Raw genomic sequence first — 18,248 nt, 5'->3', positions numbered from 1 at the left:
CACCCAGAAGTAAAGCATCGGTTACCGCAGTCACCTCTGGGATAGAAAGAGAGAGGGGTCTGCCGCTGGGGTAATCATGATGTGTCACCCACCACTGCAGGTCTTTTGCAGTCTACTTCGAAATCTGGACCAAGACAACGAGGTTCTCCTGGTGCTGCGCCCACTGGAACTTCAGCTCCTTCTGCTGACCCACATATGCCATCTGGCGTGATTTACCAACAGGATGCACAAGGCCATCAGACCCAGCATCCTCAGAGTCAGTCTCACCGAAATCCAGGATTGAGACTGAAACATCAGGATCCTAGATCGAATATCCTGAGCTCCACACAAGCTGAAGCATACACTTGCTGGAAGTGACCACAGAGCATGTGGCAGGTGGCGGCTGATCCTGCATCCAATGGGAGGTTGTGTAGGGATTGAGGGTATACTAACGGGCCTTAGAGGCTGTCGGAGGGGTTGGGCTGGACAGTACGCCTGGCCTGGCTCTCATGTCCTTTATGGGATCCACAGCCCAGTCTATGAAAGGACTTGGCAGGTTGCTGGCCCAGCAGGTACAGCTGGTTTAGTGTACATCCAATTTAGTGTACATCCATAGGTGCCTCAAACTCGTTGGCCGTTTGGGCAAGGGGACTGTTGCTGAGACCTGGCAGATAGAGAGAGTCCGAAAGATATGGTGGTGATCAGCTCTCTCAAAAGCGCTCAAGCACTGTGTCAGCCATTTCCCCAAATATGCATGAGCTGCAGAATGGCATGTCAATCAGTGAAGCTTGTACATCCCTTGAGAAACAACTGGACCGCAACCAGGCATGACAACACAGCACTAGTGTGGAGGCCATGGCTCTGCCTAAGGATTCTGATGTGCCCTACAAATAATGGAGAACATTTCTACATCCTGACCATCTACGAGGGCTTGATTGAGAATGGAGTGACCCTCCTCATGCAACATCAGAAGCTGATGTGCAACAAAGTCTTGCAATGCAAGAGAGTAACAGCCCGAGAGGCATGTGGTGTTCCCTGACTGCAATGCTAGACTGGTGGAAGAGAAGATGTGCTTCCCAAAGGTGTCCAGCTGCTTCAATTCCCTGTCTGGTGGTGTGGACAGGGGCGCATTTGGGTTGACCGTAGAGGTTGTGTCCTTTACCTCCAGACTCTCAAGGAAGGGGTGCTGGCAGAGGGAGACTGGTTTCCTGGGGTGGGACGGTGGCATTGGGCAGTCATGCAGTGCACAGTAGTCCCTATGCAAGATTTGGCCTAAGCTCATTGAAAGGAACAAGTAGTTAGCGAAACCTGCTTCTGGGTGAAGCACCTCGGTCAAGCTATTGGTCTTGACTTTGAATGCTGGCAGCTGCAGGTCAAGGACCTCCGCTGCCTTGCATATCACAGTGGTGAAGGATGTGCCTTCCTCTGAAACCAGGCCCAGAGAGGAAATTATGGCAGAGTCTGGGCAAGTGTCCAGCTCACTGGTGTCACCCAGCTCCTCGTACCAGTTCTCAGCTGAATCAGGGCCCTCCTCCATAAGACCAAACCCTTCCTCCTCATCTCCCACTGCTGGGAGGAAGTGGCTATCTAGTGGCAAGAAGTCCTGGGGTTGGTAGGACTTGCACAGTACCAGCAATGCTGGCTCGGAGTTGTGGACAAGGATGCGCTTGTTTTTATCAAGCAGCACCAGCGGCGCTGGAGATGGCACTGAAATGAATGGAGCCAGGATGGAAGAAGGCGCCTGTGTCGGCTTGGATCCAGAGGGCCCAGCTCACTTCAGAGGTAGACCCGCCGGTTGTAACCCAGCCAGGGCACCTCACGGCTTCATGGGGCAATAAGACATGCCAGAGGGAGTCGGTGGCCCAAAGATTCTTTTTGTTTTAAATATGTTTTTATTAGTTTAACCTTGCTAGCATAGTATAATACTCTGGGCCAACATTACATTTTGCAAAGGTATATAAAAGTATCTCTCACACGGATGTAATCCCTTCCTAAAAGGAAAAGGAATTAAAAGACAATATATTTCCTTCACATTTGTATCGACACATTAAGCTTTGTACTGAGAGGTATTCCGGTCAATCACACCACGAAAAAAAAACAGCATCGTAACGCTAACGTAAACTGGGCGTCGTCTTGCCCGCACCTGGGGCACCTAACGGGGTTGATCCGGGTATATTTTATGTCTCCCCTCAATGCCTTATAGAAGTGCAACATCAATCTACAAGCCCCCGCCAATGTCCCAAAAGCCTGAAGTGTAGCAGTGGTATTTGGCTCCTCCGGGAACGTCGGCTACACCTCTTGTGTAGAGCCAATCAACACCACCTACCGGTGCACAGCAGTACTATTCAAGCTAAGTGGGATGGGGTGCTGGAGGAGCCCCTGACAGACCTGGAATGGCATAAGGTACATGAAGGGATTAAAAGTATAAATTCTAACACCAGATTTAAATTTAAATTTAAAACAAGCTGCCAATCAGATTCTGAAGATGCAATTAGCTTTGTTAGCATGGGTCACTCCGAAAATAAATTACAACCAGGAGAGACCTTTAAAAAGAAATCTTTTAATTTGATGAAATACGAAAATAATTTCCATTGGTTTTCACTCACCTTTCCCTAAGCCAACCTACATCAGAATTTCACCATTATATATAAAAACAAACAGTTCCCTTTTTGACCAAACCAGTCAGGGACCATTAACAGAAATAATGTCAGTTGGTATCAAAGTTTGTTAACTCTAGTTTTCTTTTACCATTCATAAACGGTTACTGTCATGCAACAGATAAATGGTGCTATCATCAATTTAGGTTTTCAAATTTTTGCGCTATCCGTTTCGATATTTTAACTCTAAAGCTCATCTTACTGGGCTTCTTCAGATACCGCAGATCTATGCACCAAAAACATTTTAAAGTCAGAGTGTCAAAACATGAGGTGGCCCTTATTTTTTATCTAGTGGAGAAAGGGAGATTCTAGGATCATCTCTTGACTGGATTGATAGTATAAAGACATGCACCTCTACAACCGTGCCACCAGTATCAAGGTCCAAGCTAATTGGTATATGCATGCCTTAATTTGTGCAGGTGCTTCCAGGAGGTGGACAATAACAGTTATTTGTGGGACTACCAAGACTTAATTTTCATCATTAGATTTTGGCTCAGTGAAAGAGAGAGAACGGCATAAAAGGAAGAAAGAATGAATAATGTAAAGGAGCACAGTAACAAAGGGATAAAGTGGGGGTGATAAAGGACATGCAAGTATAGCTTGGTGGCAGAAAGAGCCATGAGGTAGAAATTTAACTATCCAATTTTGATATTAGGCAACCACAGCATTTAGCTGCACCGCCGGTGGGCTCCTAAGAAAAAGTGTGGTCCCATTACTCACTTTGCTTTTGGTTTTTTTACAAATTAGATATTTTATACATCTTGTTTTTGCATATACAATATATTCCTCTAAGCTTTTGAGTATATTAATCCTTGCTGTTCAGCACTTGTCCCTGTCACTAAACATATACGCACCCTAGCCGCCAACATATCTTCTATGATATGTCCGTTTACCTATTATTATGGCACTGTTACAACATTTTAGTGCTAAAGGTACTGAGGCCCTCTAACTACAACCATTTCAATGCGATATCCTGTTCCAGTGAAAGAAGAAAGATGCGCCATTAATTAGATTTATCATTGAATTATGCAGGTGTGACCGCTGAGGAATTTATATCTGAATCTCCAGAAAAAGAAAGTAGGTACAACACCCTGAAGAAGCTGCTCGCTCAGACCATCCCTGCCCACATGGAGAACCTATATCTGTTCAGCGTCTTAAATGTTCCGGGTCAGTCACGTGCGATTGACGTGTGGTTTGCAGCTCATGGCTCACCCTATTACCCGTCTGTGAAACTTGAAGGCAACGTAGCGGCTTCGAAAGAGCAGGTACGTTGTGTGTGCAGTGGCTCGCTGCGTAATTCATAACGGGTCTGCAGAGTAACAGTCTCAAAGAGAAAATCCTTGATATATATCTGTAACATAGTTATTAATGCCGCTAATAAGTTTTTCTATCGTACTCAAGAGGGAACTATTTAACTTAACAAGAAAACTGTGCACTCTGTTATCTTTCATTGACCAGATAATGATTTCAAATAAATGTGGGTCCTGTTCATTATTTTCAATATATATTTTTTGCTAAAGATGGAGTTTTTTCATGCGCTTGTAGGGAATGCCATATACCCTGACTGTAGATCATTTTAGATGTTATATTATTCACTGTTTAAATTCCTAAGAGGACATTTACCACCAATTTGCACTGGGATTGCACCACAAAAGTAACACAAATCAGCAGAGTGTAGATTTTGGGAATTGCTTTCTTGTGCATGTTTTGTGCCAGAAAGAAGCTCCGTATTTGTGAAGACGGTGTACTATGGTTTGTACATGGGCGTTCCCATTCAACCACCCTTGGGGTTCTCACAAATCCCTACTTACTGACATTGGTAGATGGGGATTTGGGTCACAAATGTAGCTATCTTGAGACATGAGTAACCTTAGCTTTTCCCAAAAGTTTCTAACTTTGCATTTGTGCTGTATGTAGAGCACAAACATGTAAATGTGATAAACTATGTCAAAGTAAACTGTACTCAAAGAGTCCCTTTATACACTAAAACCTATGGTTGACAGCACACACACACTCTTGCACTGTGCAAGGCAGTCTTACGTAAGCCAGAGCAGGGAGGGGAAATTCTTTGTAAATTTGCACCCTAGGGTATCGTGGTGTGGGCCATTATGGGTACTAAAAAACGCAGGTACATTTTTGTTCTAGATCGAATTTTAAATGCCATTATTTTGTGCCAATGCGGGCCAGCAGTGGGTTCTATATTGCCCAGTCTGGAACTCCCGAGTGTTTGTAGGACTAAGAGGTCTTCTTTATTTTTGGAAACCATGGTACTGTGGTGGAAATAGAGAGAGGTTTATTTGCCCAGAGTCAGAGCCGAAGGTAGTTTTCTCTGGCCAAGGAGGGATTGTAGAATGTTTATTTTGAAAAATTTAGAACTATTTGATGTTCTCTTTTTTTAGCAAAGATCGAAATGGAGCATGATCTTTTTGTCCTAGATACAATATACGCACATGGTATTACAATAGTACGGACCAAGCCAAAAGGTGGCGGATCACTACACAATCAAAGACAAGCATAAATTCAAAGGGCAATAGAAAGCTCGGTTCTGGGACGTTAATGCTTTGCTATCTAGAGTTATTTCAAGAGGTGAGTCTTCAACTCTATACTAAATTGGAGCAGAGTTGGGGTAGTCCTGATGGATGCGGAGATGTTGATCTAGATCCTGCTTGCATTGATGGGAAAGCCCTGCTGTCTTTTTTTTCTATTTTACACTTCTTAACCTGTAGTCTGATGGTATCCTGGCTGAGGGTGTGCAGGGAACCACCAGAAATGGTGATCGTGTCTGCAAAGTGAGCAGCGGTGCTGCTTGGGATGGTTTTGCAAATGATGCAGCTGGTTTTGAAGATGGTACCTGCTTGCAAGTAGAGCAAATTGAGTTTTACCAGAATAGGGGTGATGTGATTATATTTCTTCAGGCTCTGGATGAGACGTCATGTAATATGTAGGATGCCCATATGGGTGGCCATTGTGAAGTTCGTAAAGCCATGGAGTAGGCATTACTACCATCTAGCTGCAAGAGTACAAAGGCTTGAACATCTACAGAAAAGAGTTTGACTTTCTGTAGAAGAATGGTGCCACACCATCTTTGTTTTTTGGCAATGCGTTCCCTTGGGGGGTGACGGGGTGTTGTGGGACAATCCGAGTGACTTAGCATTCGTTGAAAGTTGGTATTCAAAGCTGTCAGTGTTCATATAATTGAGCCAGGTTTATGTTGTACCATTTGTTGCTCTTTGCAAATAGCAGCAATTATGTCTTGGTATCTTGGTTCGGTTGAGCTTGCGGTAGGTGCTGGACATCCAGGTTTGGAGGATATGCAGACAGTGTTTGAGGCGTTGGATGCCTGATGCAGAGAAGAATTTCAAATAGAGTTATGTATCATTGGCATACACAACGCTGTTATCTGTGAGAAGAGCACCAAGTGGCTACATGTAAAGGGTGAAGATGACAAGACAGTATCCTGGGCGGCCCCCAGTGTATAGGCATCTTTTGTGACCTGGAGGTGCCTTTGTAAATAAACTTGGGTTGGTTGGAAAGGAAGAAGATTAACCAGTGAAGGACATTGCCTGTACCTGTAAATCCCATTTGAGACTCCAGGGTATGTATTAGGGTGAAGTGGTTGACTGAGTCAAAGGCAGCTGAGATGTACAGCAATATCATGAGACAGAGGTCATCTTTATCTGTGGTCAGCAGGGCATAGTCTATGATGTTAAGGTAGTGCTCTCCGTGTTGCGGCGTGATCTGAAGCCAGAATTGAAGTAGTTAGGAGATGGTTAACATTGATGTGAACTTGGAGTAGGCAGTCCTCTTATTGATTTTGACGATGAATGATAGGTGAGTGATGGGCCTGTAGTTGGTGAGGTCATCAGGATCTATTCTAGATTTATTTTAGTGTGGGACGAACCAGCCTGTCTTGAGAGCGCCTGGAAAGATTTTTTGAATGGAGCGAAATTGACAAACAGCGGTAAGTAGGGGTAAGAGAGCATTCTCAGAGAGATAGCTTTGATGAAGGACAATATCATCTAAGAGATCATCTTCATAAGAAGTGGCTTTGAGGAGTAGAGAATGTCAGCAAGATCTGGGAGAGATAGGGATTTGAAGGTTGACTTTTGCAGGATTCTTCAGAAAGGGGAACGGCACAGAGTTAATATTTGGCAAAGACAGAATTGCAGTATCTTCTTTTGTGGCCCAGGTGGAACTGCTGTATCAAGACATAGCTCATGCAGTACAAATACGGCAGGGCTACTTCCACCAGTTCCGAAAATCTACAACGATTTCTTGGAAAACTCGGCTTCAGCAGCTAGGGACTTCCTCTTGCTCGAAAACTGACTTGCCCAAGAACTCATGGAGTTTTCAAAGAACTGAGACTCTTTGATGACGTTATTATGTCCACCTTTACGTCAAACTGGGTACCTTCAAGGTATAAATATGCCCACACTTGCCATAACAAACACACAGTGGTTTGGAGCAGTTCGCCTATCTACTTGCCCGACGCGCCCTGCTACTGCAAGTGCCGAAGGAAGCCGACCCTCCAGCAGACGCACTGAGAGAGACGCTGTCTTTTCTCCTGCCGAGAAATCCAGCTCCAGTGTTTCCAAGCTACCCTTGCGGGTTGTTGGGAAATCGAGTCCTGAGCCTGACCTTCTTCATTCCAAATCAAGGTACGGAGCTGATTAGACCCTAAGGGAAATCTTGAACAGATTCTTGGCAAAAGAATACTACATTAATACTACACCTCACTTACTTCTTCCCTCGTACTAAGCTTAGGTTAGGTACATCGGGGTAGGCGTATTTTAGAAGCACCAATTGAGTACTTTTAGCCTTTGTTATTTATGTATGTATTTATCTATGGTTTAGGAACCATACAATGCTCTTACAGTATTATTTTATTCTACTCTTTTTTATTGTTTGCATTATATTTTGCAACCAGTCTTACGATTGTAGCAGTTAATTTCTTATGCTTGAGAAAGAAGACTGTTCAATAAATCCTTTTTATTGAAAACGCCCGTCTATCTATTTCTCTGCACCTCTGGTGAAACGAAGCATGCACGATTGACTGAGTGAAATATCTATCTATTGTTTCCACGACTCTGAAGATCAGTTTATTCTTGGGGAAACAAAGTTGTCATGTTTATGCGGTTGTCAGAAACTAATCCCTTCTTGTGAACTCGAGAACGTTTCTAGTGACCTCTGAGCTAGCTGGCACTCTCAATTAAGTCTAGTATATTCGATAAAGACCTAGTAGACAAGTCCTATGTCACATCTATAGGATATATTATTCTAATGCGCAGAGCCTATTGGGAATATAGGAACTACACTACACTGCAAGGTATTTATAGCAAAGAAAAAACTGTAGGCTGTTCAATATTAGTACTGCACAACGGCATGGACAAGTAGACAGAATAGTTTGAACCTGTGAAAGACGCCAGGCTCAAATACCCCAAAGAGCAGCACTGAGTTACCCCCCTTTTTACAATCTTTTCAATTGTTTTTCATGTGACTTACTGCTTGTCCTTTCTTTCTTTCTGCTTCACAGTTACAAACCTCTTTGGGTGTGCACATTCAGCAGATCGGTGTGAATGAGTGTGCCAGTACAAACTGCAGCGATAGCACCGGATGTGTCAGCACCAAGACTTTCAAGCACGTGCCGACGGTCGTGGCTGCTGGTGGTATTTCACTGGTTTCAGTGACTGTCCTCACCACAGCTGAGTGCACCTGCGCGGCACGGGAAAGTCAGCACCTCTCCTGCGCCTTGTACCCTATCAACCCATGCCTGAACGGAGGAACCTGTATGGACACACATCTGGGCTACATGTGAGAACGTATTTTCGTACTGGATTCAGTTTCTTTTTCTTATCAACAGATTATAACATGTCAACTAAATCACTCAGGGCATGATTACGAGTTTGGCGGATGAGATACTCCATCACAAACGTGACAGATATCCCGTCTGCCGTATTACAAGTTCCATTGGATATAATGATAGAGTAACCCTGTCTGCCAAGCTCGTAATCAGGCCCTTAGTGTTAGTAGCAGCTTGTAAAATATTCTAACAAAAGGCAATGTCCATAATGCCTCCTACCATATCCACCTAATCTGAAAATGTGTTTGCAACAGTTTTACAGCAGACAACTAAAACCAAGGCAACACTTTCTTTTTCCAGATGCCAGTGCCCGCCTTTTTACTATGGTGTTGAATGCCAGCAGACACAACGCACATTCACCGGCCACGGTTATGCCTGGTTTCCTGCTCTTAGCCTTTGCTTTGAGAGTCGAATATCTCTGGAGTTCATCACAGAGGTAGCAGATGGCCTTCTACTCTACACTGGACCAATGACCCACCAGCAGCCAGAGGAAGCAGAAGATTTCATTCTTCTAGGTCAGAACATTTGTTATTGCTCTTTGTGGTTTTTGGAAGCAGAGGGATTTGTGTGTGCGTATTGCAATGCTTAGTGAAGAAAGCCAGGTAGGAGGCCTCTTCCGCCATTGAATTGTTTCTAAAACAGTGGCTGATCCACTGAATTTTAGTTTTGCTGCAGATAGAATACAGTACGTGTCTAAGATTATCATTCACTCTAATAAAGAGATTTGGCTTTTGTTTGCATATTTTATTGTTCATTCTACTATAGGCATACTACATTAAAGGGGTGATACATTACTAGTCCTCTCCCAGTGCTCTCTACAGAGTATGGACTGTTTTCTGAAATTTTTCGGTTATCTTCCAGCTTTCTTCAGTTTCTGATTACAACTCACCACCCATACACCTCTTCACTGTGCTTACCCCCACACCATCCCTTCTTATTTCCCTTCTCCGTGACTTCTGGTTGTCTCACCTCTTCACCGCCTTGCTTCTCCCCTCCATCCCTCCCTGACAGCACCTCAAGTCAATTTCCATTTCTCGATGGGTGTTTTACATTTTTAATTCACTGCCACACAGTTATTTGGTGACGAACACGGACGGTCGTGATCCAATACTTGGAAGCAATCCTCCACTGCAGTGTACATTAACAATGAAGCATTTCCCATAATCCACACTCTATGGAGCCAACTGTAGACCATTAACCATTCATGTCCTCCGGGAAACATCCTTTACAACGCAACTTTTACCATGAAGTGCCTTTACGACGCAACTTTTACAACGCAAACCATTACAACGCATTGCGCTGGGGGGCGCTCTAGGATGGGGAATAGGTTTAATGTACTATCCAACACCTTCCCTACTATCCACGGGGACTGGAGTTGGAATAGTAAATTAAACTATTCACTATCCAGCGCCCAAAAGCATTATGCGTTGTAATGGTATGCGTTGTAAAGCTTGCGATGTAAAGGTAGGCGTTGTAAAAGTATGCGTTGTAACGTCATACATCCACCAGGACCAGTTTCCCAAGCCCATTAACTGACTTTTATACAAAAAGATGCATCAACACATGCGTCTCTGGGATCAAAATGGAGTATGTTGAGGAAAGTAGGCTACTTATCTGCTGTCCAATAAATGCCAAGCTTCTACCTGCCTCCACTAAGCGCAGGGTTATTTCATACCATGTTAGGCGTCTCTCACCATTATAAAGATCTCCTAGCCTGGTGAACCCCTTCCGCTTCGAACGTTCCACAACTGCATTTGGGATGCCAAAAGACTGACAATCCTTTAGTGAAACAAAGGCATGGCTATTCGGGACTCCCCACATTTTAAATAGATCCCTCAAGTTTAGGTATTTTTAAATAGGGCGATAGTCCAGTTACTGACTCTGGCCATTTGTAGCAGAATAAAGGGCTAGATGTAGGTAAATGGTATTTACCGATTCATAAATACCGAATTTTACCGATTCGGTATTTATGAATCGGTAAATATGAAGGGGGAGATGTAGGTATTTCTAGGATTTGAAATACCGAATCGTTAATATTCGGTATTTACCGATTCGGTAAATACCGAATCGGTATTTCCTATTGATTCCTATGGGCTGTGAAGCCCATAGGAATCAATGGGAAATACCGATTCGGTAATTACCGAATCGGTAAATACCGATTCCTGCCAGGGTGCAGGGGGTGTCACTTTGACACCCGCTAGCACCCCTAATACAGGCATGTGTGCCATGTGGCACACAGACATGCCCTAAGGGCATGTCTGTCTGTCACATGGCATAGGTGTGCATGCACACATGTGCATGCACACCTGGATTCGGTATTTTACCACCCAATTGAATTGGGTGGTAAAATACCGAATCTGAAAGGCATTTGGGACTCAGAAGAGTCCCACCTACATTTGGATTTACCGAATCTGTAAAATTACTGATTCGGTATTTTACAGAATCGGTAAATTTACCGAATCGGTAAATTTACCGAATCTGTAAATTTACCCATTCTGTAAAATAAAGGCCCCTTCATGCCAATTTCTAAATACCGGTCGGTAACGGCCGAAATCGGCCGTTACCGACCGGTATTTCGGCTCCTACATCTGGCCCAAAATTGTCTAGTGCTTCGGCGTTAATCATAATTTGAGCTATGTTATCTAAAAGTGCAGCATGATAATATGTTTGACAGTGACGTAAAGCAAGTCCTCCTTGTAATTTATCAAATTGCAATACTGCTATGCTAATCCTGTGGTGCCTGTTATTCCCAATGAATTTTCGAAACAGTTGATCAAGCTCTCTAAAATACTATCTATTAATTATAAATGGGAAGCGTAGTAAATTAAAAAAGTACCAATGAAAGGATATACAACTTTAGAAGGGCCACTCTTTAAATATGGGATAGAGGGAAAGAACTCCATCTGTCCAGCAGCGTTTTTATTTGATAGAAAGTCGCTTAGTAGTTGAATTGAAATAATCGAAAATAATCATTTGTTACATAAATTACTAGATATCTAATAGGTCGTTGGGCTGAATATTGAGATTGGAAATTGTGGGGAAGATCATTAGGAGATGTATTAAAAAGCATTATCTCAGTTTTTGTTTGGTTGACATTATAACACCCTACTCCGGTAAATTCTGTGATTGCATTTAACGTATTCTGGATATTTGCAATGTCGGATTTAAGGTATGATGTTGTCTGCCAAAATCTTGATTTTGAGCATCCCAGTTAATGGTGGAATTATTGTAGCATCGCTCCAGCTCCTTATTGCGAGTGGTTCAATGAACACCATTGGGGACGGGGGAAAGCCTGGTGTGTACCTGGGTTGATCCATCCATCCTGCAATATTCGCATTGATAATCACTTTCGCTGTTGCCTCTTGACAGAGATTCCATAATATTATTAAAAATGGCTCTGGAGATCCAAATTTCCTAAGAATAAAAAACAGCGCATCCCGGTTGAGCAGGTCAAGTACTTTCTCCGATTCCACCATTAAAATAGCGGCCTTCTCCTTATTGCTAGAAAAATCGTCAATTGCTTGGATTAAACAACTCGTGTTGGCTGATATTTGTCTGCCTGGTAAAAACCCACATTGATCCTTATATTTTAAACTTTTAGCTAGCGGACTAACATGAGAGGCCCAAGTTTTCGTAAATAGCTTGTAATCGGATTTCAACAGACTAATTGGTTTGTAGGAAATAGCATTATTGGCACTTTTATCCTGCTTAAGGAAGCTAACAATTATTGACTCCTTAAAGGACTGGGGGATACCTTTCTCAGATCTAAACTGGTTAAATAGACTAACTAGGAATATCTTAAGCACTTTCGTCGGAATGCCATCGCTACCACAGGCCTTACTATTTGGCATGCTTTTGCGAGCACAAAAACCCCAGAGCCCTGAATTTCCTCCAAGACTGCCCACTTTGCTCGCTTGCCACTTGCGGCAGTGTAATGGTCTAAAAAAACTGTTCAATTCTATTTCCAGGAACCTTCTCTGCTTTCTTGTAAACATTGCAATAGTGCTGCACAAAACCTCAGCAATCTCGCTGCTTTCGCCTATTAAGGAATGAGTCTGTGCATTTTCAGTACTGTCAACTATCTGTTTGTTCCTCCGTAGCCTGGTTGACCAAGCAAGAAACTCTGTGGCAATCTCTTGTAGCCTCATGTTGGGTACTCGCTCCCTCTCCGTCTATTACTTACACCCAGGGGAGACTATCTCTCTCGGTGTCCCCAGACATAGTACTTGAACCCAAGGCCAAACTTGTAGGTGATACAAGATTATCAGAAATAACCGGAAATACCGGGGACACTGACTCCATGCTGCTAACAGGCAAATTGCCTCCGTGTGAAGACGTCTTATCTCTGCAACTTGCAATAATGCGTGACTGTGTGGCACGCCTTTTGGCTTTTTGAGTAAGTGAAGTAGTACCCATAGCTGGAGCACCTGCTCCCCTTAAGTGCATTTGCCGCTTACTACCCTTGCGTGGCTATTTTACTACCACAAAGCCTCATTAACGTGAATCTATTTCTTCTTTAGTGCAGTTCCTTGTAGTTTGTCCAACTTTCAAAATACCTTAACTCTCTTCCATTAGCTTGTAGGTATGGGAGGGGAAGAGGGGAAAGGCCTGAACAGGGACCCTCCTCTGCGCAGGGCAGATGCACTGTATTGACTCCTCAAGAGAGAATGCCTCCCTTACCTCTGGAAGGCGCCTGACAGCTCTCTACCTCGCATTCCTGTCTTGGCATGGACCAAGCCGAAACTGAAACCGCTGCTGCTCTTGGCTCGTAAAAGGAGACCAGCCCGCTATTGATGTTGATACTGTCACTGCAACAGCTCAGCACCACCATGACCCCAGCCAAAAGTTAGACGACGAAAGAAGATTCTCAACGGGCTCCCGCCATACTGTAGCTTCAGCAACCTTCGACAGCGTTCTACCCTGGAAGCACAAACAATCACATCATCTTGCGTGGGGGGAAGGCCTGGGAGTACGTCAGCAACGAGAACGCCATCACAAACATAGTGAATATCCCATCCACCATATTACAAGTGCAACAGTCTTTCTGCCCCCTAGGGGTGCGGATGGGGCAATTACTCCCAATCTACCCCCCTCCAGTCTGCCTCCGGGCAGGTACCTGGGGGAAATATTTTTTTTAGACATATGGGTGGGGGCTACCCACCATGGGCATGACCATGCCTTCATCTCACAAATGGTGCAATAATCTGTCTGCCCCCACCCCGGGGGGTTGCCACCAATTTGCCCATGTGGGGGGCAGAAAGCCCACTAGACACCAGGGAATGCAGAAGCACCAAAACAAATGAAATGAGGGGGGGCCAACCTTGCATTGAGCAACCTCCGCACCTCGCCCTCCTACACCCAGTTCCGGAAGGATCTTAAAACCTTCCTATTCACTAAAGCCTACTCTGTTTAACCTTCTCCTACTGCTGCTACCCTCCGTAACGCAATAGCGCCATGAAACCGCTAGGTAGAAGCGCGCTGTACAAATGTTTTTAAATTCAAATTCAAATTCAATAGTGTGTTTCTGTCCCATGCCCCTCCCCAAGGCAGATACAACGTTTATCCCAAATGGGGCGGTTGGATACAGGTGTTGCAGTCTGGCACTAGCCACACCCCCACTCTAAAAGTAACAAAGCAGTTTTTCTGACCCTGTCCCCTGGGGCAGACAGTGGATTTGCCCCCAATTTACCCGGGTAGGGCAGAAAGGTGCTTGTATGGCAGGAATACTTTTTTAATAAAAAGATAGGGTGGCTCTGGCCCATATCAACATCAAATCCCACCCTCACCCCTAGAGCCTAAACAGTGTTTCTGCTCCCCTAAAGACTAAAACAGCTCAGCTTAATGGCAAGTGAGAAGACACTTGATTCTTTTGGTTGTTGTTTTTACATTGGGCCAGAAGAGAGAGGCTAAATCCCAATATCGACTCACCTGCTGTGGTAAAGGCTATAGTTTTTGGGCTTGAGTAGGCCGCCACCTGAGGAAACCTACCAAACCCAGACATTTCTGAAAGCTAGACACCCCGGGAAGTCCAGGGCAGTGTGCTTCGCATGGATCCCACAATATTTTCTTACTCACAATGCCCTGCAAACCTCAAACTTTGCCTAAAATCACACATTTTCCTTGCATTTCTGTGATGTAACTTCTGGAATCTGTAGAGATCCAGAAAATTCCTACCACCCAGCATTCCCCCACCTGTCCCAATAAAAATGCTAGCCCACTTGTGTGTCTTGACCTAGTGCCTGCAGGGTACTCACAATTACCTTGGTTTGACCCAGAGGTGTTTAACCTAAGCACCTTGTTGAGTGGGTGATTTCCTTGGTTTTCTAAACCACGCCCAAGTGAGCACCATGTATATCAACTCAAATTGGCGGGAAGTCGTTTTGCATGCTTACAAATACCTGAGATGATCACTTCAAAAAGAGACTTTTCAGTAAAGCACAAAGACAGCGTTTGAAATGTTAGTAACGGTCCACTGACCGTACGTTGCAATGGAGTGCCTAGCCTGACGCACCTTCACATCAGCAGCCTTCACATCGACATACCTTAACATCAACAACACCTTCACACCAATATTGGCCATACCCTTATTGCTGTGACCTCAACATTGCTCTTGTGCCCCCATTGCCAATACATGAGTTAGAAGAGTAAATTTGACCAGCCAACTTAATTCCGGTTGAACTAATAGCCATGTCAATGCATAGGTATTGTCGAGGTCAATGTATGCCTCTGTGATGGCTGTCGATAAGATGGTACTAAAAGCACCCCCGCGCACACACATCTCGCCACTAGAAAAGAAATGCTGAAAATGTAGCCTCCCACCCATCACATATTTCATTCCTTCACAGATTTAACTGCCCCAGGACTCGTAATTAAGTGTACAGTTGAAATCGAACCACAGTTAGCGCAAATTATTAAGGAAAAATGAATAGCTCATGCCTTTTCTGCTTGTGTCATCCTTACTGTGCAGCCATAGAAAATGTTACATTACATAACACCCTTTAAATAGCATTTTAGTAAGTCACATTGAATCATTTGAACGCTTTACAAAAAGTTATTCATGTAAAAAATGACTTACTTGCATGTATTTATATCACATTAAAAGGTATATGCATCTTCAACTGCCTTTGATGAACTTGACAATTCACTTTCTAGTGCTATTATTTATTTATTTATTTATTTTGAGAGTTTTATATAGCGCTGGCTAGCACGTCCTTGGCTACTTGCTCTGCTGACCTGCACCTGCTTAATTCTTGGGATCCCCACCTTTATGCATAAGACGCATGATTTCAATCTGTCGCCCTAATCTCGTGCCCCTTGACTCTCGTGGTTGCATTAGCAATCCTGCGGCCATGCATCCTTTTACAGTTAGAGACAGACTTCTGCAAAATGACCAACTATTGATGCAAGTCTACCTAGATTCAATGTTTTATTTTACATATTGCCAAAGTTATTATGCACAAAATTGAAACACAATGCAAGCCTCAATATTACGACGGACATGTGCTAGCCCCAAAAGTTGCACCTACAACAGTTCAATGTTCCAAACATCGGAAAGCAAAGTTATTCCAGCTAGGCATATAAATAACTGTAGAAGCTATAAGCAGACTGACCTTTTATACTATAGATTAAAATGCCACAAAAGAAAGAGTAATGCTTGATAAATAATGCTTTGTTTTTCCAATAGAGCTAAAGAGAGGCACACCATCTTTAACGGTCAGCCATGGCTCTGGGTCGCTAGTCCTTCGGTTCCCGTCCAACGTCAACGTGGCCGACCGTCGCTGGCATAACATACAGATTACAAGTGATGGAAAGGTATGGGACACAGGACATTGAAGGTTTACTGGACATCTTTTTCTGTTCTTCCACTAACTCTCATCTCACTGTACTCCATGGAACAAAAATACCTTTAGGTAGAAGTAAAGCAGGAGGCACTTTGCTTATCGGTGTAAGTCGGTGCAGGCGCTCTTCCTGACGCATTTAAGTTCACGCACAAACCCTGCAAAGATCCTATCCTTGTATACCGTCTAGTTAATTGAAACCAGTCTGTGGTTTATTTTGGCGGTTTTGTATAGTGCGAACAAGACCCTTGCGGGTATCAGAGCGCTATACAGAGCAAATATAGGTAATGGCATATACAAACATATACATATAAATACAGTGAATTATGTGAATACAGTACTGGGAACAATTAGAGATTAGCGCATAACTACAGGACTGTATAGGACAAGTTCAAGTGAATTTGGACATGAGAATCGAATTCACTTCTTTTTTAAAACGGCCGCAGATGGATTAAGTCTCGTTTCTGGGGGTAAGGCGTTCCATATCCTGGGGGCCATTCCTGAGAAGGTACGATTGTATGTTTTTTCTAGGAGAAATGTTGTGGTTTAAGTAGAAGGTTGTTAGAGCTCCTGGTAGACCTGTTACCACCTGATAGTACTAGTTTCTACGCTAGGTACCTCGGGGTTTAGTGATGTAATGCCTTATGTGTCATCCAGGCGATTTTTAACTGGATTCTGGCCTCAAAAGGCAGCCAGTTGAGGGCATGAAGGTCAGGAAAATGTGGCAGTTCCGTTTGGTGCCTGTGACGAGTCTGGCGGCTGTATTGATTGAGGCTCTGAGAGGAGCGGTCGTTGATTTGGGTAGACCACAGAGTGCGACACTCCCTAGTCAACTCTGGGAATTACTAGAGTTTGAACTGCCTGTTTGAAGTCATTTGCGGGTATTAAGGGTTTCAATTTTCTCAGTGTATTTATCTGAAAATGTGCTCCTTTTGTTGCAACGCTGATGTGCTTCAAAATGTTTAGCTTATTATCTAGGGTTATTCCTAGAGATTTAGCGGAATCAATGATGAGAGGTTGACCGTCGAGTGCAGTTAGGTGCTTCATCCACTCGCGGATGATCGTTGTTTGGTTGGAAGAGGCTATTAAGAGGAATTCTGTTTTTAGTGTGTTTAGTTTTAAATGGTTCTTAGCTAGCCAGGTCTGTGTTTCTTGGAGCATTGAGTTAAGGGACTTGATGTCTTCAAGAGATTGGACCTTAATGTGAGTGGTTCCATAAACAGATTGAAGAGTGTTAGGGAGAGGGAAGATCCCTGGGGTACTCCCGAAGTGACAGGGGTGGAGTTAGATAATGATTGGTTGATCTTGAATCTTTGTGTTCTATTTTGGAGGAAAGAAGTAAACCAGTTTAACACTGTTCCAGATAACCCCATTCTATGCTTCAGGAGGTCTAGTAGGTTGTCGTGTTTGACTGTATCGAAGGCTGAGGAAAGGTCAAGTAGGATTAGCAAGCAGGCTTTGTTTTGATCCAGTATTTGTAATGCGTCATCAATTATGTGGATCATGGCTGATTCTGTACTGTGTCCTGATCGAAAGCCTGATTGGAATTGGTCGAGCAGGTTGAAGTGGTCTATGTGGTTACTAAGCTGCATGTGGACACAATTTTTGAGTAGTTTGCCCAGGGTCGAGATGTTGGATATTGGGCGATAGTTATTCAGGTCTGATGGGTCCGCTAATACTTTCTTAAGGATGGGAGATGCCTGACCAGCTTCGAGGATGTCAGGGATGGTTCCTTGCATGAGGGAGGAATTTATGATCCTAGTCTATAGGGGCACTAGCAGTGGCATGAAGGTCTTTAGGTGGGATGCTGGGAGGGAGTCTGTGAAATGATGAGAAAGATTCAGAGTAGTGAGCGTGTTTAGGATAGTTTCTTCGCTATAGAGGTCGAAGGTAGTCCAGGAGGCATTAGTTCTT

General features: G+C 43.8%; 1 protein-coding gene across 1 annotated transcript in view; it reads left to right on the top strand.

The window, feature by feature from the left end:
* Nucleotides 1-18,248, top strand: part of LOC144828007 (neural-cadherin-like) — a 266,439-nt gene that overhangs the window by 204,772 nt on the left and 43,419 nt on the right. Inside the window, exons 21-24 of the mRNA XM_078686153.1 lie at nucleotides 3,669-3,901; nucleotides 8,170-8,447; nucleotides 8,797-9,011; nucleotides 16,181-16,308. Of these exons, the coding sequence (XP_078542279.1) occupies nucleotides 3,669-3,901; nucleotides 8,170-8,447; nucleotides 8,797-9,011; nucleotides 16,181-16,308 (854 nt within the window). The remainder of the gene's footprint in view (nucleotides 1-3,668; nucleotides 3,902-8,169; nucleotides 8,448-8,796; nucleotides 9,012-16,180; nucleotides 16,309-18,248) is intronic.

Source organism: Lissotriton helveticus, chromosome 4_1 (assembly GCF_964261635.1).
Source record: "Lissotriton helveticus chromosome 4_1, aLisHel1.1, whole genome shotgun sequence".
NCBI classification, from domain to species: Eukaryota; Metazoa; Chordata; class Amphibia; order Caudata; family Salamandridae; genus Lissotriton; species Lissotriton helveticus.
This window is presented reverse-complemented; position numbering and strand designations above follow the sequence as displayed.